This window comes from Mobula birostris, chromosome 7 (genome assembly GCF_030028105.1).
Source record: "Mobula birostris isolate sMobBir1 chromosome 7, sMobBir1.hap1, whole genome shotgun sequence".
In the NCBI taxonomy this organism is placed as follows: domain Eukaryota; kingdom Metazoa; phylum Chordata; class Chondrichthyes; order Myliobatiformes; family Myliobatidae; genus Mobula; species Mobula birostris.
The window spans coordinates 43,134,675-43,162,643 of record NC_092376.1 but is presented as its reverse complement, the minus strand read 5'-3'; the positions used below and the strand labels follow the sequence as shown (position 1 = coordinate 43,162,643).

Genomic DNA, 27,969 nt, shown 5'->3' with positions numbered 1-27,969 from the left:
TGAAAAATCCCAGTTAATCCTATCAATTCAAAGAATTGCACTGAAATGTCATATTAAAGGTAACTTATGCTAATAGGATATTAATTTGATGACGTTATTAAGTATAATAGAAAAAGTAATCTTTGGCCCTCATATTATTTAAATATTATTCATGTCCTTCTATATTTGCCACAGAATCAGTGCGCAAAACTTTGGGAACTGAACCTGGCAGTTACCTGGAAGCTCCCTTACATCTGAAAACTAAGAAATCAAAGTTCAACCCAATGTGCCCATTCAGACACCAGAATGATTTTCATATAATATAGATATATAAATAGACATGCAAATGTACAAATGTAGATATACAAAATCCCTTAGATATACAAACTTAGACCTGTGCCATAACTCAAAGCATTATTGGACTAATTGATTTAGATAATAAATGTACTTTCAATCTTTGAATGATACAGGTTCAATATCTTTTTAATATTGAAAGCATCTCTCTAGTCAACACTTGATATTGTGGAAATTTCATCTTGCAACCAATAAGGTTACAAGATATAATTACTTTGTACACAAGAATTTGCTCATCTTTCATTAATAAATGAGGAGAGCATGAAACTTCGATGAGTAATTCATTTTCTTGAAAAATACTGTGTAGAAATAGAAACATAGAAAATAGGTGCAGGAGTAGGCCATTCGGCCCTTTGAGCCTGCACCGCCATTCAGTATGATCATGGCTGATCATCCAACTCAGAACCCTATACCAGCCTTCCCTCCATACCCCCCGATCCCTTTGGCCACAAGGGCCATATCTAACTCTCTCTTAAATATAGCCAATGAACTGGCCTCAACTGTTTCCTGTGGCAGAGAATTCTACAGATTCACCACTCTCTGTGTGAAGAAGTTTTTCCTCATCTCGGTCCTAAAAGGCTTCCCCTTTTTCCTCAAACTGTGACCCCTCGTTCTGGACTTCCCCAACATCGGGAACAAACTTCCTGCATCTAGCCTGTCCAATCCCTTTAGGATTTTATACGCTTCAATAAGATCCCCCCTCAGTCTTCTAAATTCCAATGAGTATAAGCCTAGTCGATCCAGTCTTTCATCATATGAAAGTCCTGCCATCCCAGGAATCAATCTGGTGAACCTTCTTTGTACTCCTTCTATGGCAAGAATGTCTTTCCTCAGATTAGGGGACCAAAACTGCACACAATACTCCAGGTGTGCTCTCACCAAGGCCTTGTACGACTGCAGTAGTACCTCCCTGCTCCTGTACTCGAATCCTCTTGCTATGAATGCCAGCATACCATTCGCCTTTTTCACCGCCTGCTGTACCTGCATGCCCACTTTCAATGACTGGTGTATAATGACACCCAGGTCTCATTGCACCTCCCCTTTTCCTAATCAGCCACCATTCAGATAATAATCTGTTTTCCTGTTTTTGCCACCAAAGTGGATAACCTCACGTCTGTCCACATTAAATTGCATCTGCCATGAATTTGCCCACTCACCTAACCTATCCAAGTCACCCTGCATCCTTTTAGCATCCTCCTCACAGCTAACACTGCCGCCCAGCTTCGTGTCATCCGCAAACTTGGAGATGCTGCATTTAATTCCCTCATCTAAGTCATTAATATATATTGTAAACAACTGGGGTCCCAGCACTGAGCCTTGCGGTACCCCACTAGTCACTGCCTGCCATTCTGAAAAGGTCCCGTTTATTCCCACTCTTTGCTTCCTGTCTGCCAACCAATTCTCTATCCACATCAATACCTTACCCCCAATACCGTGTGCTTTAAGTTGGCACACTAATCTCCTGTGTGGGACCTTGTCAAAAGCCTTGAAAATCCAAATATACCACATCCACTGGTTCTCCCCTGTCCACTCTACTAGTTACATCCTCAAAAAATTCTATGAGATTCGTCAGACATGATTTTCCTTTCACAAATCCATGCTGACTTTGTCCGATGATTTCACCGCTTTCCAAATGTGCTGTTATCACATCTTTGGTAACTGACTCCAGCATTTTCCCCACCACCGATGTTAGGCTAACCGGTCTATAATTCCCTGGTTTCTCTCTCCCTCCTTTTTTAAAAAGTGGGGTTACATTAGCCACCCTGCAATCCTCAGGAACTAGTCCAGAATCTAAAGAGTTTTGAAAAATTATCACTAATGCATCCACTATTTCTTTTGCTACTTCCTAGGTGAATAAACAGGTGAGAACTTGCTTTTGAGAGAGAATCAGGAAGGAACAATGCCATGCTCATCGTAATATGGTCCAGTGCAAATGACATAACATAAACCATATAAACTTATTAGAACATGCACATGCTTGGAAGTGACAATTCAATCACTGAAGGTGAGACTTCCCTTACCATGCACTTTGTCCATTGATTCTTAATGGCTGAAGGAATCCACAATAAATATTGCTTTGCTGACAATTTTTTAAAAACTTACATCTAAGCAGCATCTTACCAATGTAGTCAATGTTCCTTACCTGCAGCAGATAACAGCTTTACAAGATAAAGCCAGATCTAAAAATGAATTTTGAACTTCATATGAAAGAGCATAGTTCAATGTATTTCCATCCAAGATAAGGGCAAGTTCATTCTCTTGCTTCAAGGATTCACCCAGGTCTTCACAGTGACGATTAATTGTGTCCCTAGTTTCCTGAAAACAAATAAACAAACAATTTTGAATAATGGTTTGCTGATGTTATTCTTGCTGCCACTTTCCAAAATGCAAGCAAGCTTCAAAACGTTAATGTTCCAGTACAAATTTCAGTCAGCCACTACCTGGAGATTTAATGTGCATTTAACAGTAAAAAGAGTGTACTAAATGTGTTGACTGAAGCAGTTCTTAAACACCAAATTTTCCAAATCTCCAAATCTCTGAATCATGTTCACTGTATAATCAAAAGTAGCTTGCATACTAATTTTTGTACTTTTGCTCCAATGCCATTTATTCTCAGGATCTTTTTGTTGCCAGGCAACAAAGGTAACAGAAGTGAGATGGAATGTATGGGTTAAACATTTCTGTTTTACTGGTTTTCATAAAAATTTGGCTTGATTGCATCATATTAATCTATATTCAGTAAAGACAGGTAGAATATTTGAAGTACTCGAAAAAAGAATCAGATTTTCAGCTAAAAAATGAAAAATTTAATTAACGATATCATCTTGTACCAGGACTATAAATTCTTAAATCTTGTCAAACAACTTATTCATATAGTGTCCAGAAAGATTTGGATCACATGTCTATTGCCAGGACCATATTACATGAAATTAGTCCAATACTCTAACAAAACACCAAACTATCACTGCATCAATCACTGATAGTAAAATAAAAAAGAAATACAAAATCTGTAAAACTGAAATAAAAGCAGAAAATATTGAAAACACTCAGAAGATCAGGCAGTTAACTTTCCAATTCAAACAACTTTATATGAATTGGTAGCTAAGTCATGGGGCTCCAACTGGAAGCTCAATGTCACTCGGATTCGCCGTCACTCCCTTATTCTGACTTTTGTCTGTGGCTTCGTGTACTGTTGCAACAAAACCCAATGCAAACTCACCTTATCTTTTATCTGGACACACAACACTGAATTCTCCAACATTTCATTACCTGTCCTTTGTTTACAAGGACTGGTCATCTTGAGTGCCATTCCTCTCTCCTTTTTCCTTTCATATGTATATTATATGTTGTATAACTATACATTTCTTAGGCTTCACATCAGCAACACAATATATAGACAAAGGAGCTGAACAACCTATTCTATGAACATTTTTTTCAACATTAAGACAAAAAATTTCACTTCATCTATCCACTGCTGTCAACCAATCTTCTCTGCTAGTAAACCTTAATCATTCCTTTTTTATTTGAAGACTCTTCAATTTGAAATATTAACCACTTCTCTTTCCACATGTACTGCCTAACCTGCTGAGTCTCTCCTGCATTTTCTGTTTCAACTGCATTATAAACTATGCCCAGGTTTCAGGCTATTGGTATGAACACTCAGAAAAAGATAGAAATCGGGTTCAGGGTGCCTCAGTGCCATTGAGTTCAACGTTCAAAATTCAAAGTAAATATTTTATCACAGTACACATTTTTGTCACCATATACTATCCTGAGATTCATTTTCTTGCAGACATTCACAGTAAATATAAAGAAACACAATAGAATTAATGTTGGGAGGAGAAGATAGCGGCGCGATACAGCTCGCAGCGGCCACTCCGGTGGTGATGTCTGTTATTTGTCAAGTAGGGTGCTGTGCACAATCCTGATTTGCTGGAGACGGACGTGAGAGCACGGAGGAACACCTGGTGAAACTTCTGAAATGCCTGCTTCGCTGCTTGCTGCTACTGCTACTGTTACTGTGTGGTCTGGAATCTCCAGAGAAGGCCCCGAGTCCTTGGCTTTGCTTGTTGCTCGGCGGCCAGGGTGGGGTCGAAGCTCTCGCAGAGGATGGTGCTCGGTGAGGCTGTATCGGAGGGGCTGGGCAGAGGTCGGTTTTCGGACGGACTCAAGAGTCGGCTGTGGTCGGGTGCTTCCAATGCATCGGCAAGTTTTCGGTGCTTGGAGGTTCATGGCAGGGAGTGTTTCTCCCTTCTGCTGCCTGCGTTAGATGATGAGTCAATCGGGACTTTGAGACTTTTTTTTTTTACCATGCCTATGATCTGCTCTTTATCAAATTACAGTATTGCTTTGCATTGTTGTAACTATATGCTATAATTATGTGGTTTTGTCAGTTTTAGTCTTGGTTTGTCCTTTTTTTTGTGATATCATTCTGGAGGAACATTGTATCACTCTTTAATGCATGTATTTCGAAATGACGATAAACAAGGACTGAGTGTCCTCATAATCTAAAAAAATCACACACAACAAGTAAGGACAAACAACCAGTATGCAGAAGACAACGAACTGTGCAAATACAAAAAAAAGAGAAAAAACGTAATTATAGTAATAAATAAGCAATACATATCAACAGCGTAGGTGGTTGAGCGGTAATAATTGTTCCTAAACCTGAACCTGGTGGTGTGGGAATTGAGGCCCCTTTGCCTCTTTCCTGATGGTAACAGTGAGAAAAGAGCATGCGTGGATGGTAGGGATCGTTCATGATGGATGCTGCTTTCCAGTCACAGTACTCCTTGTAGATGTGCTCAACAGTGGGGAACTGTGATGGACACTCCTTTTTGTAGGCTTTTCCATTTAAGGGCATTGGTATTCCCATACCAGGCTGTGATGCAACCAGTCAGTATACTTGCCATTCTGCATCTATAGAAATTTGTCAAAGTTTGAGGTGACATGTCAAATCTGCGCAAATTTCTAAGAAAGTGGAGGCACTGTTGTGCCTTCTTTGTATTGGCACTTACATGCTGGACCCTGGACAGAACCTTTGAAATTATAATGCTGCAAAATTTAAAGTTGCTGACCCTTTCCACTTCTGATCCCCTTATGAGGAGTGACTCATGGACTTCAAGTTTCCTCCACCTGTAGCCTATAATCAGCCTTTAGTTTTGCTGATATTATGAGGTTGTTGTTGTAGCACCATTCTGCCAGATTTTCAGTCTTCCTCCTAAATTGTGATTCGTCACCACCTTTCACTCAGCCAACAATAGCGGGTGTCATCAGCAAACTTAAATATGGTATTGGGAGCTGTAGTTAGCTCACAGCTGTAAGTATAAAGCAAGTAGTGCAGGGAGCTTTGTGGTGTATCTGTGCTGATGGAGATTGTGGAGGAAAGATGCTGATGCCAATCTGAAATAACTAGGGTCTGCAAATGAGGAAATTGAGGATCTGGTTGCTCAAGGAGATAATAGACAATAGGTGCAGGAGTAGGCCATTCGGCCCTTCAAGCCAGCACCACCATTCACTGTGATCATGACTGATCATCCACAATCAGCATCCAGTCCCTGCCTTATCCCCATAACCTTTGATTCCACTATCTTTAAGAGCTCTATCCATCTCTTTTTTGGAAGAATCCAGAGACTTGGCCTCCACAGCCTTCTGGGGTAGAGCATTCCATACATCCACCACTCTCTGGGTGAAAAAGTTTTTCCTCAACTCCGTTCTAAATGGCCTACCCCTTATTCTTAAACTGTGGCCTCTGGTTCTGGACTCACCCATCAGCGGGAACATGCTTCCTACCTGCAGCGTGTCCAATCCCTTAATAATCTTATATGTTTCAATAAGATCCCCTCTCAGCCTTCTAAACTCCAGAGTATACAAGCCCAGTCGCTCCAATCTTTCAACATATGACAGTCCTGCCATCCCGGGAATTAACCTTGTGAACCTACGCTGCACTCCCTCAATAGCAAGAATATCCTTCCTCAATTTTGGAGACCAAAACTGCACACAGTACTCCAGGTGTGGTCTCACCAGGGCCCTGTACAGCTGCAGAAGGACCTCTTTGCTCTTATACTCAATTCCCCTTGTTATGAAGGCCAGCATGCCATTAGCTTTCTTCACTGCCTGCTGTACTTGCATGCTTGCTTTCAGTGACTGATGTACAAGAACACCTAGATCTCATTGTGCTTCCCCTTTTCCTAACTTGACTCCATTTAGATAATAATCTGCCTTCCTGTTCTTACCACCAAAGTGGATAACCTCACAGTTATCCACATTAAACTGCATCTGCCCACTCACCCAGCCTGTCCAAGTCACCCTGCATTCCCATAACATCCTCCTCACATTTCACACTGCCACCCAGCTTTGTGTCATCGGCTAATTTGCTAATGTTACTTTTAATTCCCTCATCTAAATCATCAATATATATTGTAAACAGCTGCGGTCCCAGCACTGAACCCTGCAGTACCCCACTGGTCACCGCCTGCCATTCCGAAAGGGACCCGTTAATCGCTACTCTTTGTTTTCTGTCAGCCAGCCAATTTTCAATCCATGTCAGTACTCTGCCCCCAATACCATGTGCCCTAATTTTGCCCACTAATCTCCTATGTGGGACTTTATCAAAGGCTTTCTGAAAGTCCAGGTACACTACATCCACTGGCTCTCCCTTGTCCATTTTCATAGTTACATCCTCAAGAAATTCCAGAAGATTAGTCAAGCACGAATTCCCCTTCATAAATCCCTGCTGACTCGGACCGATCCTGTTACTACTATCCAGATGTGTCGTAATTTTATCTTTTATAATTGACTCCAGCATCTTTCCCACCACCAACGTCAGGCTAACCGGTCTATAATTCCCTGTTTTCTCTTTTCCTCTCTTCTTGAAGAGAGGGACAACAGTAGCCACCCTCCAATCCCCAGGAACTGATCCTGAATCTATAGAACATTGGAAAATGATTACCAATGCGTCCACGATTTCTAAAGCCACCTCCTTAAGTACCCTGGGATGCAGACCATCAGGTCCCGGGGACTTATCAGCCTTCAGATCCAACAGCCTATCCAACACCATTTCCTGCCTAATATAAATTTCCTTCTATTCATCCATTACCCTAGGTCCTTTGGCCATTATTACATCTGGGAGATTGTATGTGTCTTCCCTAGTGAAGACAGATCCAAAGTACCTGTTCAACTCATCTGCCATTTTCTTGTTCCCCATAATAAGTTCACCCGCTTCTGTCTTCAAGGGCCCAATTTTGGTCTTAACTATTTTTTTTTCCTTTTCACATACCTAAAGAAGCTTTTACTATCCTCCTTTATATTCTTGGCTAGTTTACCTTTGTACTCCATTTTTTCTCCACGTATTGCCCTTTTAGTTACCTTCTGTTGCTCTTTAAAAGTTTCCCAATCCTCCGGCTTCCCACTCGTCTTTGCTATGTTATACTTCTCTTTTATTTTTATATTGTCCATTACTTCCCTTTTCAGCCACGGCCTCCCCTTACTCCCCTTAGGATCTTTCTTCCTCTTTGGAACAAACTGATCCTGCACCTTCCGCATTATTCCCAGAAACACTTGCCATTGCTGTTCCACTGTCATCTCTGCTAGGGTATTGTTCCCTTGAACTTTGGCCAGCTCCTGCCTCATAGCACCATAGTTCCCTTTGTTCAACTGTAATACTGACACTTCCGAGTTTCCCTTCTCCCTCTCAAATTGTAGATTAAAACTTATCATATTATGGTCACTACCTCCTAATGGCTCCTTTACCTCAAGGTCCCTGATCAAATCTGGTTCATTGCACAACACTAAATCTAGAATTGCATTCTCTCTGGTAGGCTCCAGTACAAGCTCTTCTAAGAATCCATCTCGGAGGGACTCCACAAACTCCCTTTCTTGGGGTCCAGTACCAACCTGATTCCTCCAGTCTATCTGCATGTTGAAGTCCCCCATAACAACTGCAGCATTACCTTTGCAACATGCCAATTTTAACTCTTGATTCAACTTACACCCTACATCCAGACTACTGTTTGGGGGCCTGTAGATAACTCCCATTAGGGTCTTTCTACCCTTAGAATTTCTCAGTTCTATCCATACTGACTCTACGTCTCCTGATTCTATGTCCCCCCCCTCACAAGGGACTGAATATCATTCCTCACCAACTGGGCCACCCCACCCCCTCTGTCCATCAGTCCATCCTTTCAATAGGACGTATACCCTTGAATATTCATTTCCCAGGTCCTGTCCACTTGAAGCCATGTCTCTGTTATTCCCACAACATCATACTTACCAATTTCCAACTGTGCCTCAAGCTCATCCACTTTATTTCTTATACTCCGAGATATTGAGGTCCAAGCCTTGGAGCTTATTGATTAGTTATGAGAGAATGATAGTATTAAATGCCAAGCTGTAGTCAATGAAGAACATCTTGATGTCTGCAACTTGACTTTCCAGATATCCCAGGGTTAGACCATAAGACATAGGAGCAGAATTAGGCCACTCAGCCTATAGAGTCTGCTCTGCCATTCGATCACGGCTCATCCTGGATCCCACTCAACCCCAAACATCTACCTTCTTGCCAAATCCTTTGATGCCATGACCAATCAGGAAACTATCAACTTCCACCTTGAATATACACATGGACTTGGCCTCCACCACAGTCCATGGCAAAGCATTCCACAGATTTACTACTCTCTGGATGAAAAAAAAATTACTCCTTACCTCTGTGCTCAAGGGTCACCCCTCAATTTTGAGGCTATGCCCTTGAGTTCTGGATACCCCCACCATCCACCCTGTCTAGTCCTTTCAACAATCGGTAGGTTTCAATGAGATCCCCATGCATTCTTCTAAATTCCAGTGAGTACAGGTCCAAAGCTGCCAAACGCGCCTCATATGTTAACCCTTTCATTCCTGGATTCATCCTTGTGAACCTCCTCTGGACTCCAACGACATCACATCCTTTCTGAGATGTGGGGCCCAAAACTGTTGACAATACTTTAAGTGCGGCCTGACTAGTGTCTTATAAAGGCTCAGCATTAACTCCTTGCTTTTATATTCTATTCCCCTTGAAATAAATGCCAATGTTGCCTTTACCTTCTTTAGCACAGACTCAACCTGTAACTTAACCTTCTGGGAGTCGTGCATGAGGACTCCTAAGCCCTCTGCACCTCTGATGTTTGAACCATCCCCCCATTTAGATAATAGTCCGCACCATTGGTCCTTTTATCAAAATATATTATCATACATTTCCCAACACTGTATTCCATCTGCCACATTTTTGCCCATTCTTCCAATTAGCCTAAGTCCTGCTGCAATCGAATTACTTCCTCAGCATTACCTATCTATCTCCACCTACCTTCGAATCATCAGCAAACTTTGCCACAAAGCTATCAATTCCATTATCTAAGTCACTGATGAACCATGTGAAAAGCAGTGGTCCCAATCCTGACCACAGAGGAACACCAGTAGTCACTGGCAACCAACCAGAAAAGGCCCCATTTAATCCCACTTGGTGCCTTCTGCCTGTTAGCCATTCTGCTATCCATGCCAGCATCTTACCTGTAATGCCGTAGGATTTTGTCTTGTTAAGCAGCCTCATGCATGGCACCTTATCAAACACCTTCTGAAAATCCAAGTAAATGACATCCAGTGCCTCTCCCTTGTCTACCCTGCTTGTTACTTCCTCGAAGAACTCTAACTGATTCATCAGGCAAGATTTCCCTTTACAGAAACCATGCTGACTTTGACTTACTTTATCATTAGTCTCCAAGTACCTCGAAACCTCATCCAATCGATTCCCGCGGGACACGTCCACCTACCTCAAAGAGCTGACAACAACACACTGCATCGATGGAGACCTGGAAAGATACACTATTTACTGAGGAAGCGTGGGAAAAGAACTGGGCTGCTGGTCAGATTGAAGCTGAGGGATTTCAGGGTCCCTATGCCCACCATCCTACTAGCTAATGAGCAAGCCATAGAGAATAAGGTGGATGATCTTAAAGGGAGACTCACCTACTGCAGGGAGATGCAGAACTGCTGTGTACTCTGTTTCACCGAGACCTGGCTCTCCCCTGCCACCCCCGACTGTGCCATCCGACTGGAGGGATTTTCGATCCATCGGATGGAGCGCACAGCGTCTTCGGGCAAGACGAGGGGAGGTGGTGTCTGCCTACTGATCAACACTGGGTGGTGCTCGGACACAGTGGCACTGACAAGCTCCTGCAGCCCGGGCCTGGAACACCTGTCGGTGAAGTGTTGTCCCTACTATCTGCCATGGGAATTCACCTGGGTCATACTGACAGCAGTCTACATTCCTCCCCAGGCGGATGTGGAGTGTGCTCTGAACATACTGTATGCAAACATCAGTGAACTTGAGACCAGGTATCCGGAGGCTTTGCTCATTACAGCCGGAAACTTTAACCAGGCCAACCTCAGAAAGGCGCTGCCAAAGTTATACCAACATGTTTCCTGCCCCACTAGAGGCCCGAATATACTTGACCACTGCTACACAGCAGTCAAGGATGCCTACTGTTCCGTCCCACGACCTCACTTTGGAAAATGGGACCATCAGCCACTCCTCCTCCCGGCTTACAAACAGAAACTAAAGCAGGAGGTCACGGTGACAAAAGTAGTGTCGCATTGGATGGAGGAAACGGATGAGGTCCTCCATGACTGCTTTGAATCAGTGGACTGGTTAGTATTCAAGGACTCGGCAGCTAACCTCGATGAGTATGCCTCAGCTGTCACGGACTTTATTTGGAAATGCACGGAGGACTGTGTGTCTCACAAGACGATCCGGGTATTCCCTAACCAGAAACCTTGGATGAATTATGAGGTCAAGTCCCTTTTGAAGGCTAGGGCTGCGGCTTTTAGGTCCGGGGATACCAGTCGCTACACGGAATCCAGGCGTGAACTCCGGAAAGCCATTAAGGGTGCCAAGAGGTAATATTGAGCCAAGTTGGAAGCTAACCAAAGGGATGCCAGTAGACTATGGCAGGGTCTAAATGAGATCACTGGGCGCAAAGAAAAGGCTGGGAATATCAATAACTGTGGTGCTTCTCTTCCCGACGAACTTAACATATTCTACACAAGATTTGAACAGAAGAGAAGCGTCCCGCTCCCTCCGGATGAGTTGGACCTGCTGGCATCGAGGTTCATCATCACCAAGGAGGATGTTAGAAGGGCCTTCCTGAAGATAAATCCAACGAAGGCGACGGGCCCAGATGGCGTCCCAGGATGGGTTCTCCGAGCCTGTGCAAGCGAGCTAGCTGGAGTGTTTGCTGACATCTTCAACTGCTCCTTGCTTCAGTCTAAGATCCCCTTAAGAAGGCAACGATAATCCCAGTGCCGAAGAAGAGCAAGGTGGCATGCCCGAATGACTATCGACCTGTGGCTCTGACATCAATTGCTATGAAGTGCTTCAAGAGATTGGTTATGGCACACATCAACCACAGCCTACCGGTCAACCTCGATGCTTTGCAATTCGCCTACCGGAGCAACAGGTCAACGGCAGATGCCATCTCTCTGGCCCTACATTCCTCCTTAGAACACCTGGAGAATAAAGACGCATACATAAGGCTCCTTTTCATTGACTACAGCTCTGCCTTTAATACCATCACTCCAAATAAACTGATTCCTAAGCTCCAGAACTTGGGCCTTAGCACTCAGATCTGTAGTTGGATCTTCAACTTCCTCACAGACAGAACCCAGGCTGTAAAAATAGGGGAAAAGCTCTCCTCTACAGTCACTCTGAGCACCGGTGCCCCACAAGGCTGTGTACTCAGCGCCCTGCTGTACTCACTGTACACCCATGATTGTGTAGCCAAGTTTCCATCAAACTCAATATACAAGTTTGCTGATGACACAACAATTGTAGGCCGTATCTCGGGTAATGATGAGTTTGAGTACAGAGAGGAAATTAAGAACCTGGTGGCATGGTGCAAAGACAATACCTTATTCCTCAACGTCAGCAAGACGAAGGAATTGGATGTTGACTTTAGAAGGAGTAGCGGACCGCACAACCCAATTTACATCGGTGGTGTGCAAGTGGAACAGGTCAAAAGCTTTAAGTTCCTCGGGGTCAATATCACAAATGACCTGACTTGGTCCAACCCAAGAAGGCCCAGCAGAGCCTTTACTTCCTGAGAAAACTAAAGAAACTTGGCCTGTCCCCTAAAACCTTCACTAATTTTTATAGATGCACCGTAGAAAGCATTTTACTAGGGTGCATCACAACCTGTCCAAGGCTGAAAGAAGCTGCAGAAGATCGTGAACACGGCACAGCACATCACACAAATCAATCTTCCATCCGTGGACTCACTTTACACCGCACGCTGTCAGAGCAGTGCTGCCAGATAATCAAGGACACGACTCACCCAGCCAACACACTTTTCGTCCCTTTTCCCTCCGGGAGAAGGTTCAGGAGCTTGAAGACTTGTACGGCCAGATTTGGGAACAGCTTCTTTCCAACTGTGATAAGACTGCTGAATGGATCCTGACCCGGATCTGGGCCGTACCCTCCAAATATCCGGACCTGCCTCTTGGTTTTTTTGCACTACCTTACTTCCTATTTTTCTGTTTTCTATTTATGGTTTATAATTTAAATTTTTAATATTTACTAATTTTAACTATTTTTAATATTTAATATTTGTAATCCAGGGAGTGTGAAGCGCAGAATCAAATATCGCTGTGATGATTGTACGTTCTAGTACCAATTATTTGGCAACAATAAAGTATAAAGTATAATAATAGTCTCCAACATTTTCCCAACCACTGAGGTTAGGCGAACTGGCCTATAATTTCTTTTGTTTTGCCTTACTCCCTTCTTAAAGAGTGGAGTGACATTTTCAATCTTCCAGTCCTCCGGGATCATGCCAGAACCAAGTGATTCCTGAAAGATTATGACCAATGCATGCATTATCTCTTCAGCAACCTCTCTCCGGACTCTGGGATGCAGTCTAACTGGTCCAGGTGACTGATCCACGTTAAGACCTTTGAGTTTGCCTTGCACTCTTTCCTTTGTAATAGCAATGGTACTCACCCCTACTCCCTGATACTCGTGGACCACTAGCACACTGCTAGTGTCTTCCACAGTGAAGATAGATGCAAAGTACTCATTAAATTCATCTGCTTTTTCTTTGTCCCCCATTACTTGATCACCAGTATCATTTTACAGTGGTCCAATACCAACTCTCACCTCCCTTTTACTCTTTATATAACTGAGAAAACTTCTAGTATCCTGCTTTATATTATTGGTCAATTTACCCTCATAGTTCATCTTTTCCCTTCTTATAGCTTTTTTAGTTGCCTTTTGTTGGATTTTAAAAGCTTCCCAATCACCCAACTTCCCATTCACTTTAGCTACCTTATTTGCCCTGTCCATGGCTTTTATGTAGTCCTTAACTCCCTTTGTCAGCCATGGTTGCTTACGCCTGCCATTTGAGAACTTCTTCCTCTGTGAGACATACCTATCCTTTGCCTTGTGAACTATTCCCAGAAACTTCAGCCATCTCTGCCCTGTTGTCATCTCCAACAGAATCCTCCTCCAATCCACCTGGGCAAGCTCTTATCTTATGCCTCTGTAATTCCCTTTATTCCACTGTGATATAGATACATGTGAGTTCTGCTTCTCCCTCTCAAATTGCAGTGTGAATTTGAGTGAAAAGCCAATGAAATGGCATCCAACCTGTTGTGGTGGTAGGCAAACTAGAGCGGATCCAGGTCGCTCCTCAAACAGGATTTGATATATTTCATCACCAACCTCTCACAGCATTTCATCATAGTATATTTAAGTGCTACTGGACAATAGTCATCAAGGCAGGTTACCACGTTCTTCTTGGACACCGGTATAATTGAGGCCTACTTGAAGGATAAAGATATCAGTGAACACTTCAGCCAGTTGATCCGCTCAAGCCAGCTATGACCTCAGTGCCAGATGCTTTCCACAGGTTCACCCTTCTGAAGGAAGCTCTCACATCGGCCTCAGAAATTGAAATCACAGGGTTGTCGGGGGCTGTTGGAGTTTGTGAATGTGCCTCCATGTTTTGTCAGTAAAGGATATTGAGCTCATCTGGGAGTGAAACCCTGTTGTCACACACTGTATGTATGTTGCTTGGTTTCATTTTGTAAGAGGTGATAGTATGCAAGCCTTACCACAGCAGTCGAACATCCTTCTGCAATTCCATTTTGGTCCAGAATTGCCACTCCAGATGTGAGATGACTTCCCAGTGGTTATTCCTGGACCACTTGATCGTCAGACCTGAATGCCACTGATGTGGCCCTCAGCATAACGTGGATCCCTTGGTTCATCCATTTCTGGTCGCGGTAGATCTGAATGAATTTTTTGGGACGTACTTTTCCACAACTGTCTTTATAAAGTCTGTGACAACTGTGGCGTATTCGTTCAGGTCCTCTGATGAGTCCTTGAATATGGCCCAGTCCACCAACTTGAAGCAATCCTGTAGCCACTCCAAGACTCCCACAACCACCTCTTTGTTGTCCTACCTTCTGCCTGTATGCAGGTAGTAGGAGGACAGACAGATGATCAGATTTCCTGAAACAGAAGCCATACTATTACCACAGAATAACAGTGGTCAAGGGTGTTTGGACCCCTGGTGCTGCAGGTGGTACCTTGATGATAATTGAGCAGAGATATCTTCAGCAAACCTGAATGAAGGCTCCATTAATGATTTGAAAGGTGTCAGGTTAGGCTGTTTATTGTTTGCTAATTGTGACACTAAATACATTGAGTGCTTGCTTAACATCTGCCTTTGGCAGTATGTAAACTGCGGTCAGAATCATGGAAGAGTACTCGCTTGCTAAGCACAACAGACGGCACTTAATCAGCAGATGTTCAGGTCAGGGCAACAAGAGTGCAACAAGACCACTACGTCTCAGCACCACAGCTTATCATGAAACACAGATCCCCAACCTTTTGCCCTCTTCAAATTGCTGTCTGATCCATCTTGTGTGTTGAAAACTCCTCAGGCTTGACTGCCGTATCTGACTTGTCAGGGGTGAGCCATGTCTCTGTGAAAGAGGACATGGCGAACCCTCCGTTACCTCCAATAAAACAACCTTGCTTTCAGGTCCTTTATCTTGTTCTTCAGTGACTGTACATTTGCTAACAAGATACTGAGTAGAGGAACTTCAACACCCCATTGTTTTAGTCGAGCTTTAATGGTTGCAATCAGGGAGCTCTGTCAGAAGATTCTGTCCTTTATCAGTGTGGTTTTTCGAGGTGTTGATGAGAACTAGAGGCAAAGAAAATCCAAAAACAAGAGGTCATGTAGCCAGTTAAAGCAAGTCTCATTGAGGGTGAGTCAAGCTTTGAGTAGTCAGTTTGAGAGCAAGATCTTTGCAGAGCAGGAGCCATTTAAAAACAATGTCTTGATGGGAGTGAATTTTATTTGAGCCAAAAAAAGAAGCGAGGTACAAGCAGAGTGGCTATTAGTTGAGTGGGCAGTATTGGAGTGGTCAGATTTCAGCTCAAGAGGCTTAGACAAGAAGGGGCAAAGGATCTGGGTAAGTATCTGGTAGTTTTTAAAAATTTTTCTTCAGCGATTTGTAGAAAGCTAGTGCAATTAGAATGAGTCCGTGGTCGATGATACATTCTTCATGTGAGATGTGGGAAATCTGTGAGACCCCTTGGCTTGCTGATAACATCTGCAGAAGGTGCTTTCCGCCGCAGCTCCTTACAAACTGTGTGAAAGAACTGGGGCTGGATAACCTTCGACTCATATGGGAGAATGAGGTGGCGACAGATGGGGGCTATTGGGATATAGTCACCCCTAAGTTGCATGAGGCAGGTAGTTGGGTGACTGTCAGGAGAGGAGAAGGGAATAGGCAGCCAGTGTAGAGTACCTCTGTGGCCATTCTCCTAAATAAGAAATATACTGCTTTGGATAAACTCAATCAGTTTCTCTCTGCAAGGCTTCCCAATTATATACTCACAACATCAGGGTTCATCAATTTGTTAGGTAAAGGCACACTTCTGCCACTGATCAGATCTTAAAAGGCCAAAAGAATAGCACTACTTTGAAGGTAGAGGCAAGAACATGTGTAACTGAACATTCCAAGGTTTTCATGTGAACTCCCAGACTGGGATAAAAATGCATAAAATTCAATACATACAACATATACCTGGTACCAAATCCCAATTGCTCCTTATTAGGAAAAACACTAACAATATGTCAAAGTGCCAGCATAGCACAGTACGTGAGATGGAATTAATGGAAACAACTTCACTTTTTGTCTTCTCTAAGGTATGACTGCTTTTGCCCAGAACCTCTGTTAGTACTCAAGGACCTTTAGCTGCTAAAACAAGGAAAATCCCACATAAAACAACAAATATAAACCACTTTTTCATTGTTTCAGTTGCTGATTACTTTACACCTCCTTTTGTTAACTGAATTTAATAATTACAGTTTTTTAAAGCAATCATTGCAAATAAAATTGGCCCTTATATGTTAGGTAACTCATTTATTGAAGCATGATGTTATTGATCTACTGGTATTCTAGTGAAATAACTGGTTTCTTTACACACAGAATTTTAACAGCAGCATAACATCATGAGAAATGCTAATGGTTGCAAAACTTTCATTAGTTATAAAAGGAAGATGGAGAAATTAATTGAATTTCCATCAAGAACTGTCAGAAGCATGTTATTTCTTCAGTACATCTATTCAATTATAAACTTACAATAACTGAAAATATTTATAATCTGACAGAGCGAGCAAATGCAACTACTCTTTTATTTTTGGGGAGGTAGTGGGCATGTCATCAGTGGCAAGGCCAGTATTCATTGTCTATTACTATTGCCCCTTGTGAAAATGGGGTGAGGCACCTTCATGAACCACTGCTATCCTTCAGGACAGAATATGCTTACATTTTAGTTCAGGATTTGAAGTTTATGATAATAAAAGGATGAGAAGAATACTTAAACAAGAGAAAATCTGTAGATGCTGGAAATCAAAGTAATACACACAAAATGCTGGAGGAACTCAGCAGGCCAGGCAGCGTTTATGGAAGACAGTAAACAGTCAAAGCTTTGGGCCAAGACCCTTCATCAGGACTACAAAAAACAGATTGGAAGTCAGCATAGGACGGTGGGAGGGAGACGGGAGGGGGGGAAGAGAGGGAGACGTAGGTGATAGGTGAAACCGGGAGAGGGAGAGGGGAGGAAGCAAAGAGTGGGGGGCAAATAGTGGAAGTTCGAGAGTCGAATGTTCATGCCATCAGGTTGGAGGTCACCCAGATGGAATGTAAGCTGTTGGCCTTCCAATCTGTGCGTGGCAGTAGAGGACGCCATGGACTCACACGTAGAAATAGGAATGGGAATGGGCACTTACCCTTGCAAATGGAAAAAGTGCCACACCTGTCCCTACACCTCCTCCCTCACTACCATTCAGGGTCCCAAACAGTCCTTCCAGATGAGGCAACACATCACCTGTGAGTCGGTTAGAGTCATCTACTGTACCTGGTGCTCCTGGTGTGCTTTCCTGTATATTGGTGTAGAGAAGAATACTTCCAAGTCAGGATGGTGTGCGATTTTAGGTGGACATACAGAGGGTGTTCTCTTGTGGCTATTGGACCTGCCTTTCTTGATGGTAGCTGTGTTGAGTCTGAAAGACCTGCTGAGAATCCAGCTTGACTGATGGGTGTTTTATTTGGCTTCAAATTTGCCCGCAGTTTATTTTTTCTTAGTCATTAAATCACATTTGTAGCTCACCTTTAACACAATGAAGGGCTTTGAAACTGTGAGCTTTACAAGAAAGTGGAAGAAAGCTTTGGGGAGATGGGTCAAAGGTTGGGTCAAAGTGGATTTGTTTTGAAGCAGGTGTTAAAAGGTTAGACTTCAGAGAAGAGAGTGCGTGCAAGATGGTTAATAGGTCTAGTAGAGACAGAAAATGCAAGCGAGAGAAGGGCAGGAGACAAAACTTGAAAAATCAGAAACGAACAGCATGATTATATACTCAGTGACCACTTTATTAGAAATTCATTTACACCTGCTCGTTAATGCGAGTATCTAATCAGTCAATCATGTGGCAGCAGCTCAATGCACAAAAGCATGCAGACATGGTCAAGAGGTTCATTTGTTGTTCAGACCAAGCATCAGAATGCGATCGAAGCGAGTTTGACTGTGGAATGATTATTGGTGCCAGACAGGATGGTTTGAGTATCTCAGAAATTGCTGATCTCCAAGGTTTTCACACACAACAATCACTAGAGTTTACAGAGAATGGTGATAAAAACAAGAAGCATACAGTTCTGTGAGTGAAAATGCCTTGTTAACAAGAGAGAGAACAGACAGACTGATTCGAGCTGACAGGGAGGTGACAGTAAGTCAGATAACCACTCATTACAACAGTGTGGTGCTGAAGAGCATCTCTGATCATATAACACATCGAACCTTGAAGTGGATAGCAGAAGACCACACCAGGTTCCACTCCTGTACCTAATAAAGTGGCCTGTGTGTATTTCATATATTGTGTTCACACTGAAATATTTAGGCAGATTGACATTTGAAGCCCTGGTTTATACACCTGCAGATTAAGGCAATTGAAGTATTCATTCAGTAATCTGTACATGTAATGAGGGTTTCCACCTCCAACACCTCTGTTGTCATGCCCTAGTACATACAGATTATGTACAATTTAATCCAACGGAGCCAATTTGTAAAAGATAGAACTTCCAGTTCTATTTCCCTTTGACCTTTAAGTCATAGGCAGTGGTCTATGGTGAAGTGCCCTTGACTTCCTATTTTTCTGCTAATTGACATTTCTTAAATTATGGTCAAGTACTGCTCTAATGGGACAGAGGAGCAAAGCTGAATTTGAAGTACAATCTCACTCTGCCTGAAGCCATCTATTCGGGAGCACTATTGAGACTCATTTGGAAACAGATTAACCTGTCACTTTAGTTAACTTATGCAAGGAAAAGAGTCTAAACAGGAATGAAATACTTTTCACAAGTAATAAAATTAAAAAGTCAAATGACCAATTTAAAACGACGGTAACTATTCACTACCTCACATATCAATTTAATGATTTACATTTGAGACAAATAGTACAGATGTGGGGAATGGCATATCACTGTTAAAAAATGCATGGAGGACACATCTCATCACATCAATTCAAAAATAAACAAAGTCTTTTGTCAGCTTTATTAAATTATCTCAAAGGGCATTTCAGCAATTCAGTGAAACAGCTTTTCTTAAATCATAACAGCTGCCAGAAGTATTCACACGTTCAAGTCCTGTAAATCTCTACGTACTGTTCAAATAAATCAAATCCTTGTAGACAAGGTAGAAAGAAAAGACACAATAGAAACCATTGTGCATCTGCCCATTGGAACATGGCCCCGTAGCAAGAAAGCAGGGCTAATCAGTGCAGGCTACAGGCTCAGTGCCATGTGTGGTCTTAGCTGCAGGCTGCATCCTGAAGCTCTGTAAGAAGTCATGTAATGACATGCAGTTTACATTTTCTCACTTTCAAATCCCCTGGTTAAGGCAATCCTAGATTATCATAATTACAGTGTTTTACCATTGCTGTATATTAGCACCTACACATTGCCCTGACCATGAAAAAAAGTCCAGTGGTGGATGTCGGGATTAGTAACAATCAAACATCCTGTATATCTAGCACTTTTGCTTAATCTGTTCAGGGATTAAAGACCAGCTATTGTTGGCAGAATTTCAGATGGTGACAAGGAGTCGTACAGAGTGAAATAGATCAGCTGGTGAAGTGGTGTTGCAGTAACAACCTTACATTCAACACCAGTAAGCCCAAGGAACTGATTGTAGACTTCAGGAAGGGAAAGTTAAGGGAACACACACCAGTCCTCATAGAGGCATCAGAAGTGGAAAGGGTGAGCAGTTTCATGTTCCTGGGTGTCAACATCTCTGAGGATCTCTCCTGGGCCTAACATATTGATGCAATTACAAAGAAGGCACAAGAGTTTGAGAAGAATTGGTATGTCACCAAAGATACTCACAAATTTCTATAGATGTACCGTGGAGAGCATTCTAACTGACTGCATCACTGTCTGGTATGGAGGAGCCACTGCACAGGCCAGCTACATCATGGGCACTAGCCTCCCCAGCATCAACGACATCTTCAAAAGGCAATATCCATGATTAAGGATACCCATCACCCAGGACATGCCCCCATCTCATTGCTACCATCAACAGATTCAACATTCCAGGAACAGCTTCTTCCCCTCCACCATCAGATTTCCTAACGGACAATGAAACTACAAACACAATAATACCTCCTCAGCAAAATTTGTCTTAGTCTCTTTTTGCATTACTTATTCAATTTAATTTTTTTATACATACTTCTTATTGTGATTAACAGTTTTTATTATCTATTGCAATGCACTGCTGATACAAAACAAATTTCACAACATATGCCAGTGATATTAAGCCTGATTCTGATTCTAAATTTTAAAGTGGAAATTAATCTAGCAACTCTGCAATTTGCCACTTAGTAGTTTTGCGCTGTACAGTATCTGCATGCAGTGAGAACTGATGGACAAATTAATCTCAGTCCTGTGGCTGGTTCTGTTCATGAATGTAAAATTATGTTAATATCAAAATGTATATCCTGTATGAAGATCAGTGCTGGCTACAGCAGTGTCAAAATGTTTCACAATAATAATTAAAATGGGGTAAGGCACTGCCAGTTTAACATTCAAAATATTTAAACTATTTTCATATTGCTATCCTTTAACAAGTTGGAATAAATCAAAACAACAAATGCAATTTACTTTTCCTCTCTGCTGTCCTGCCAGTTCTGGCACTTAGATTAAGTTCCACAAGGCAAAATGGTGTCAAAAACAAAGGCCTAGAGCAAACTGAAATATTTACAGACAGTAAGCCATCAGCAAAGTTTAAAGCTTACATATTTCGTGAACCACTATTCACCCTGAATACTTGACTTTTGCAATTATTATCTATTTTTGAGTTATTTCTCCTAATGCAAATGTACAATCCATAAGCTAAATAAACAGAGTGCAATTTTTCTGAACAATTTACTGTCTTCCCACACTAACAAAAATGACATGCATTAAGTTCAATAGAACACACACAAGTTCAAATGGGTTTACCATCACTCTTGCACAGTTGACAGAATATCACTCATGAATTGGACAGCCGATTCCTTTAACTATCAATCAAACCAATGCACATCTGTGACATCAAAACAGAGAATCTCTGGCATTTTGAAAGCCACACCATTAATACCTTTTGTTTTATTTTTGACAACTGAAATGTAAACAATGTGCTAAACTCCTCAGAATATTGTCAAATGTCACAAACTACAGCAAGAATAAAAAATGATTACACTGAATTATACCAGAACTTAAAAAAACTGACTACTTATGCTGAATTATCAATACAAAACATAGTACATAGAACATAGAATAGTACAGCACAGTACAGGCCCTTCGGCCCACAATGTTGTGCCAACCCTCAAATCCTGCCTCCCATATAACCCCCCCACCTTAAATTCCTCCATATACCTGTCTAGTAGTCTCTTAGGTTTCACTAGTGTATCTGCCTCCACCACTGACTCAGGCAGTGTGTTCCACGCACCAACCACTCACTGAGTAAAAAACCTTCCTCTAATATCCCCCTTGAACTTCCCACCTCTTACCTTAAAGCCATGTCCTCTTGTATTGAGCAGTGGTGCCCTGGGGAAGAGGTGCTGGCTATCCACTCTATCTATTCCTCGTATTATCATGTACACCTCTATCATGTCTCCTCTCATCCTCCTTCTCTCCAAAGAGTAAAGCCCTAGTTTCCTTAATCTCTGATCATAATGCATACTCTCTAAACCAGGCAGCATCCTGGTAAATCTCCTCTGTACCCTTTCCAATGCTTCCACATCCTTCCTATAGTGAGGCGACCAGAACTGGACACAGTACTTCAAGTGTGGCCTAACCAGAGTTTTATAGAGCTGCATCATTACATCGCGATTCTTAAACTCTATTCCTCGACTTATTAAAGCTAACACCCCATAAGCTTTCTTAACTACCCTATCCACCTGTGAGGCAACTTTCAGGGATCTGTGGATATGTACCCCCAGATCCTTCTGCTCTTCCACACTACTAAATATCCTGCCATTTACTTTGTACTCTGCCTTGGAGTTCGTCCTTCCAAAGTGTATCACCTCACACTTCTCTGGGTCGAACTCCATCTGCCACTTCTCAGCCCACTTCTGCATCCTATCAATTTCTCTCTGTAATCTTTGACAATCCTCTACACTATCTACAACACCACCAACCTTTGTGTCATTTGCAAACTTGCCAACCCACCCTTCTACCCCAACATCCAGGCCGTTAATAAAAATCATGAAAAGTAGAGGTCCCAGAACAGATCCTTGTGGGACACCACTAGTCACAATCCTCCAATCTGAATGTACTGCTTCCGCAGGCAAGCCAATTCTGAATCCGCCTGGTCAAACTTCCCTGGATCCCATGCCTTCTGACTTTCTGAATAAGCCTACCGTGTGGAATCTTGTCAAATGCCTTACTAAAACCCATATAGATCACATCCACTGCACTACCCTCATCTATATGCCTTGTCACCTCCTCAAAGAACTCTATCTGGCTTGTTAGACACGATCTGCCCTTCATAAAGCCATGCTGACTGTCCCTGATCAGACCATGATTCTCGAAATGCCCAGAGATCTTATCTCTAAGAATCTTTTCCAACAGGTTTCCCACCACAGACGTAAGGCTGACATGTCTTACTTGAACTAAAAAAACTTGAAATAGCTAACGGAAGATGATCACCAGCACTGGACGCCTCAGTTTATCTCTGGTACACTGGTTCAATTTGTTAAAAAGTTATTAATTAGGGATAGTCAGTTGAGAACTTTGGTTGTAGTGTGATGAGGATAGGGTGCCATTTCAAGCAGAATATGGAAAGTAATGAAAGAAAGTGGGTGTGCAGATGTTAAAACAAGTAAATCTTGAGTGTAGTATTTAACTTATTGTAGTTCTAACTGAAAAAGGCTACCACAAGGAATTAATTTCATCACATACAAAATGGGATATAACTGAAAACAAGTTCTATTAACAGCTATGCTATTTGCCTATAAGGATCCCATTTAGCTTTCTACTTTAAAAACTTAATTTGTAGCTTCCATAAATGGCAATAACTGCAGATGTAACTTTCAAACTGTAATACTAAATCCTTAAAGTTTTTTTTTCTGTTACTTCAACAGTAGCAGTGCAGATCTATGACCTTTAGATGACAAATTTAGATGGCTGCTTTTTAGCTAGCTATATAATGCAAATTCTATGTATATTAGTCATGTGCATTAACGTCAGTCTCTTCTGCTGGCCACGCAAAGTCACGTCATGCTGATTCTTAGACAGAAAAGATGAGTAATTTCAAGTTATTGCTTTGGAGGTACCGAATTTCTTGCTAAGTATCAACATTGCATTTAAAGACACATGCTGCCGGAGCTTTAGTTTGACATTTTCAACTTGGTCACTGAAGGATAGTGGTATCATCCTGAAGGTTAACTTGAAAGTTGAGTTGGTGGTGAGGAAGGCAAATGCCATGTTAGCATTCATTTCAAGAGCAAAGATGTGATGCTGAGGCCTTTATAAGGAACTGGTGAGGCCTCACCTTGAGTATTGTGAATAGTTTTGGGCCCCTCAGCTTAGAAAAGATGTGCTGGCATTGGAGAGGGTCCACAGGATGTTCACAAGGATGATTCCAGGAATGAAAGGGTTATCATACGAGGAATGTTTGATGGCTCTGGGTCTGTATTCGCTGGAATTCAAAAGGTTGAGGGGGGATCTCACTGAAACCTTATGAATGTTGAGAGGCCTAGACAGAGGAGATGTGAAAAGGATGTTTCCCATAGTGGGAGAGTCTAGGACAAGAGGGCACAGCCTCAGGATAGAGGGGCACCCTTTCAAAACAGAGACACGGAGAAATTTCTTTAGCCAAAGGGTGGTGAATTTATGGAATTTGATGCCACGTGCAGCTGTGAAGGCCAGGTCATTGTGTGTATTTAAGGCAGAGATTGATAGGTTCTTGATTGGACATGGCATCAAAGGTTATCGGGAGAAGGCCGAGAACTGGGGTTGAGGAGGAGATAGAAAAAAGGATTAGCCATGATTGAATGGCGAAGCAGACTCGATGGGCCAAATGGTCTGAATCTGCTCCTATGTCTTATGGTCTTATCATAATCTCAGTTAACAATGAATCTGCAGTTCCACTGAATTAACCTAGTTAGGCAAAATTAGTTACCATCAATCCTTGATCACCAGTTTCAAAGAAGTAAGATCTTCCAGTTCCTAGTTTTTAACTTCAATTTCTTTTCCTTGTCTATCTTTCCTTCCTACCATCACAATTCCATGACTATAATGCATTAAAACAGAATAGTACGCAAAGCAATTATGATCAGCAACAATCAGTGAAATACTGACAGAAAATACTTGTCCAGTCAAAATATAAACTTCAGTTGAAAATAAGCAAACTTTTAAATAAATTACATTCCTCATCTTGAGATTTGTTAACCATTATTCATTACAGCTTCTCATATGTGGAATTAAGTTTAATTAAAAAGAACACGATTTTTGAAGAGAATTTACTCACTACTTCCTCCTCACAGATTAAGATTTAGACATTAGGCTTGGAAAATTCTTGCCGCTCTGCAAGATGGAGCACAGAAAATCTCAAACCATGATTAAAACAGGTTGAAATGTAAAGTTTGGAGAGAGAATTAGACTGCAGATGCTGGAATCTGGAGCAATTTACAAATTGCTACCTGACCTGTGGGAGGAATTCAGAAATGGACACGTTAGGTCTCTAACCAAAAGTTATGTCATTCTCATTGGAAATATGATTTCTCTTTTATGGTTCTTAACTTACTGTATCAACGTATGTGAACAATTACTTGCATCTGTCAGCTATTGTCTTATTTCTATATTTCACACTACAAAGCACCAATCTAGAAATTTTAATCATTATTATTAAAAGCCAGGAAAAAATGCAACACGATTCCTTTACAGAGAGGTTCAACAGGAATACATCAATACCTGTGAAGAATTTTTTGAGGATGATAATGTGAAATGGACTATATACACTCAATGGCTACTTTGTTCGATACACCTGCATTAACCTGTATCATTAACACAAATATCTGATCAGCCAATCATGTAAAAGCAACTCAATGCATAAAAGCATGCAGACATCGTCAAGAGGTTCAGACAATAGCGAAGACATCTGATCTAAGTGACACTGACTGTGGAAGGATTACTGGTGCCAGATAGGGTGGTTTAAGTATCTCAAAAACTGGTGATCTCCTGGTATTTTCATGCACAACACTCTCATCCACAGAATCTCCATTCTGTACCCCTAACTAACGAATCTCCTATCACCACAGCTCGCTTCTGCTCCTCTCTTCCCTTCTGAGTCACAGAGCCAGACTCAGTGTGGAGACAGGGAGAAATTGATTTTCCCAGAGAGCAGTGAATCTGACAAAGCAAGCAGTAGAAGTTACCTCAATAAATATATTTAAAGCACAGCTATTTCTGGGAATAATTTGATTGATTTGTAGGTATTAAGCATTATGGGGAAATGGCAGGAAGGTGAAACTGAATCCACAAGATCAATTATGATCTTATTGACTGGTGGAGCAGACTTGATGACCAAATGGCTTCCTCCTGCTTCTATTTCTCATGTTCTTATGTTCTGAAGATGAAGCGAACAAAGTAGTACAGGGGATTCCAGTTGATTAGACTAGATTATGAGGACACACAGTCCCCATTTATTGTCATTTAGTAATGCATGCATTAAGAAATGATACAATGTTTTTCCAGAATGAGATCACGGAAACACATGACAAACCAACTTAAAAACTAACAAAAACCACATAATTATAACATATAGTTACAACAGTGCAAACAATACTGTAATTTGATAAGAACAGACCATGGCACGGTAATAGTCTCAAAGTCTCTCGAAAGTCCCATCATCTCATGCAGACGGTAAACCCCCAGTGCTAACTTGCCGATGCAGCATACTGGAAGCATCCGACCACAGTCCGACTCTGAGTCCATCCGAAAACTCCGAGCCTCCGACCACCTTTCTGACACCAAGCACGGAGCACCATCTCTGCCAAACATTCCGACCCCGGCCCCGCCAACAGGCAATAGGCAAAGCCGAGGATTTGGGGCCTTCGTCTCCGGAGATTCTCGATCGCGCAGTAGCAGCGGCAGCGAAGCAGGCATTTCAGAAATTACTCCAGAAGTTACTCCAGGTGTTCCTCTGCGCTTCTCACGGCTGTCTCCATCAAATCCAGATTGTGCACGGCCCCTAGTTACATATAATCGATATCATTCGGAACGGCCATCTTCTCCTCCCTCCTCACCTTGGTTAAGCCATTGGTTAATCAGGGCACCTACTATTTGGGACAACTCTTAAAAAACAAAAAGCTAATCAAGAAAGTTGCCAGGATTCCCTTCATTTATTTGGGATATTATGCCACTTAATTAGGACAGGAAACTTGCTGAATAGGTTCTAACTAACGTCAGTCCTGTGCACATGTGTGGCCATTAGACACTACATCGTACATAAAGCCAAGTTTTTAAAATATTGTCAGTTACTGTAGATGTGTTTGTGTTCAAAAAGCAGTGATTTTTGTCACTGACAGTTGGTTAGAAATACGCAGTAACAATTCAGAACTGAGTTGCTCATGGCGGTTTGAAGAGATTTGGCATGTCAACAAATACACTCAAAAACTTCTATAGTGGTACTGTGGAGAACATTCTGACAGGCTGTGTCACTGTCTGGTATGGAGGGGTTACTGAACAGGACTGAAAGAAGCTGCAGAAGGTTGTAAATCTAGTTGACTCTATCTTGGGTACTAGCCTACAAAGCACCCAGGACATCTTTGGGGAGCGGTGTCTCAGAAAGGCAGTGACCATTATTAAAGTCCTCCAGCACCCAGGGTATGCCCTTTCCTCACTGTTACCATCAGGTGGGAGGTACAGAAGCCTGAAGGCACACACTCAGCGACTCAGGAACAGCTTCTTCCCCTCTGCCATCTGATTCCTAAATGGACTTTGAATCTTTGGACCCTATCTCACTTTTTAAAAAAAATATACAGTATTTCTGTTTTTGCACATTTTTAAAAATCTATTCAATAAATGTAATTGATTTACTTGTTTACTTATTATTTTTTATCTTATTTATTATTCTTTTCTCTGCTAGATTATGTATTGCATTGAACTGCTGCTGCTAAGTTAACAAATTTCACATCACATGCCCATGATAATAAACCTGATTCTGAAGCATTCAGGCTTAGAGATGACAAAACAGCTGGGAGTGAAAATGAAACAATATCACAATTTCAACAAGTTAGAAACTGTATAGACACACATCTTGAATACAACAATGCAAATAAAAATTTGAAAGATGCAATCATCAATAGAATTGTATAAAGGCATGTCATTATCTGCACTAGGTGTCTTCCCTGATCTTATTCATATGCCGTCAATCTGAAGAACACAGTGCATACACTGGATGTATCGCTCTGTTGATAACTATTACGAATTAATACCCAGCTTTGTAGTATTGGCTATGTTCTACCTTTTTAATTATTTGCATGAAATAATGGATAACTGAGG

The 27,969-nt window shown here is 41.9% G+C and overlaps 1 protein-coding gene across 6 annotated transcripts in view; it reads right to left on the bottom strand.

The window, feature by feature from the left end:
• atp8a2 (ATPase phospholipid transporting 8A2) overlaps positions 1-27,969 on the bottom strand; it is a 510,439-nt gene that overhangs the window by 186,472 nt on the left and 295,998 nt on the right. For all 6 annotated transcript variants that reach the window (XR_011886570.1, XM_072263012.1, XM_072263011.1 and 3 more), the window contains one exon: positions 2,477-2,649. Coding sequence is in view for 5 of the 6 variants with exons in the window: in XM_072263012.1 (XP_072119113.1) it covers positions 2,477-2,649 (173 nt within the window). In the remaining variant the exon portion in view is untranslated. The remainder of the gene's footprint in view (positions 1-2,476; positions 2,650-27,969) is intronic.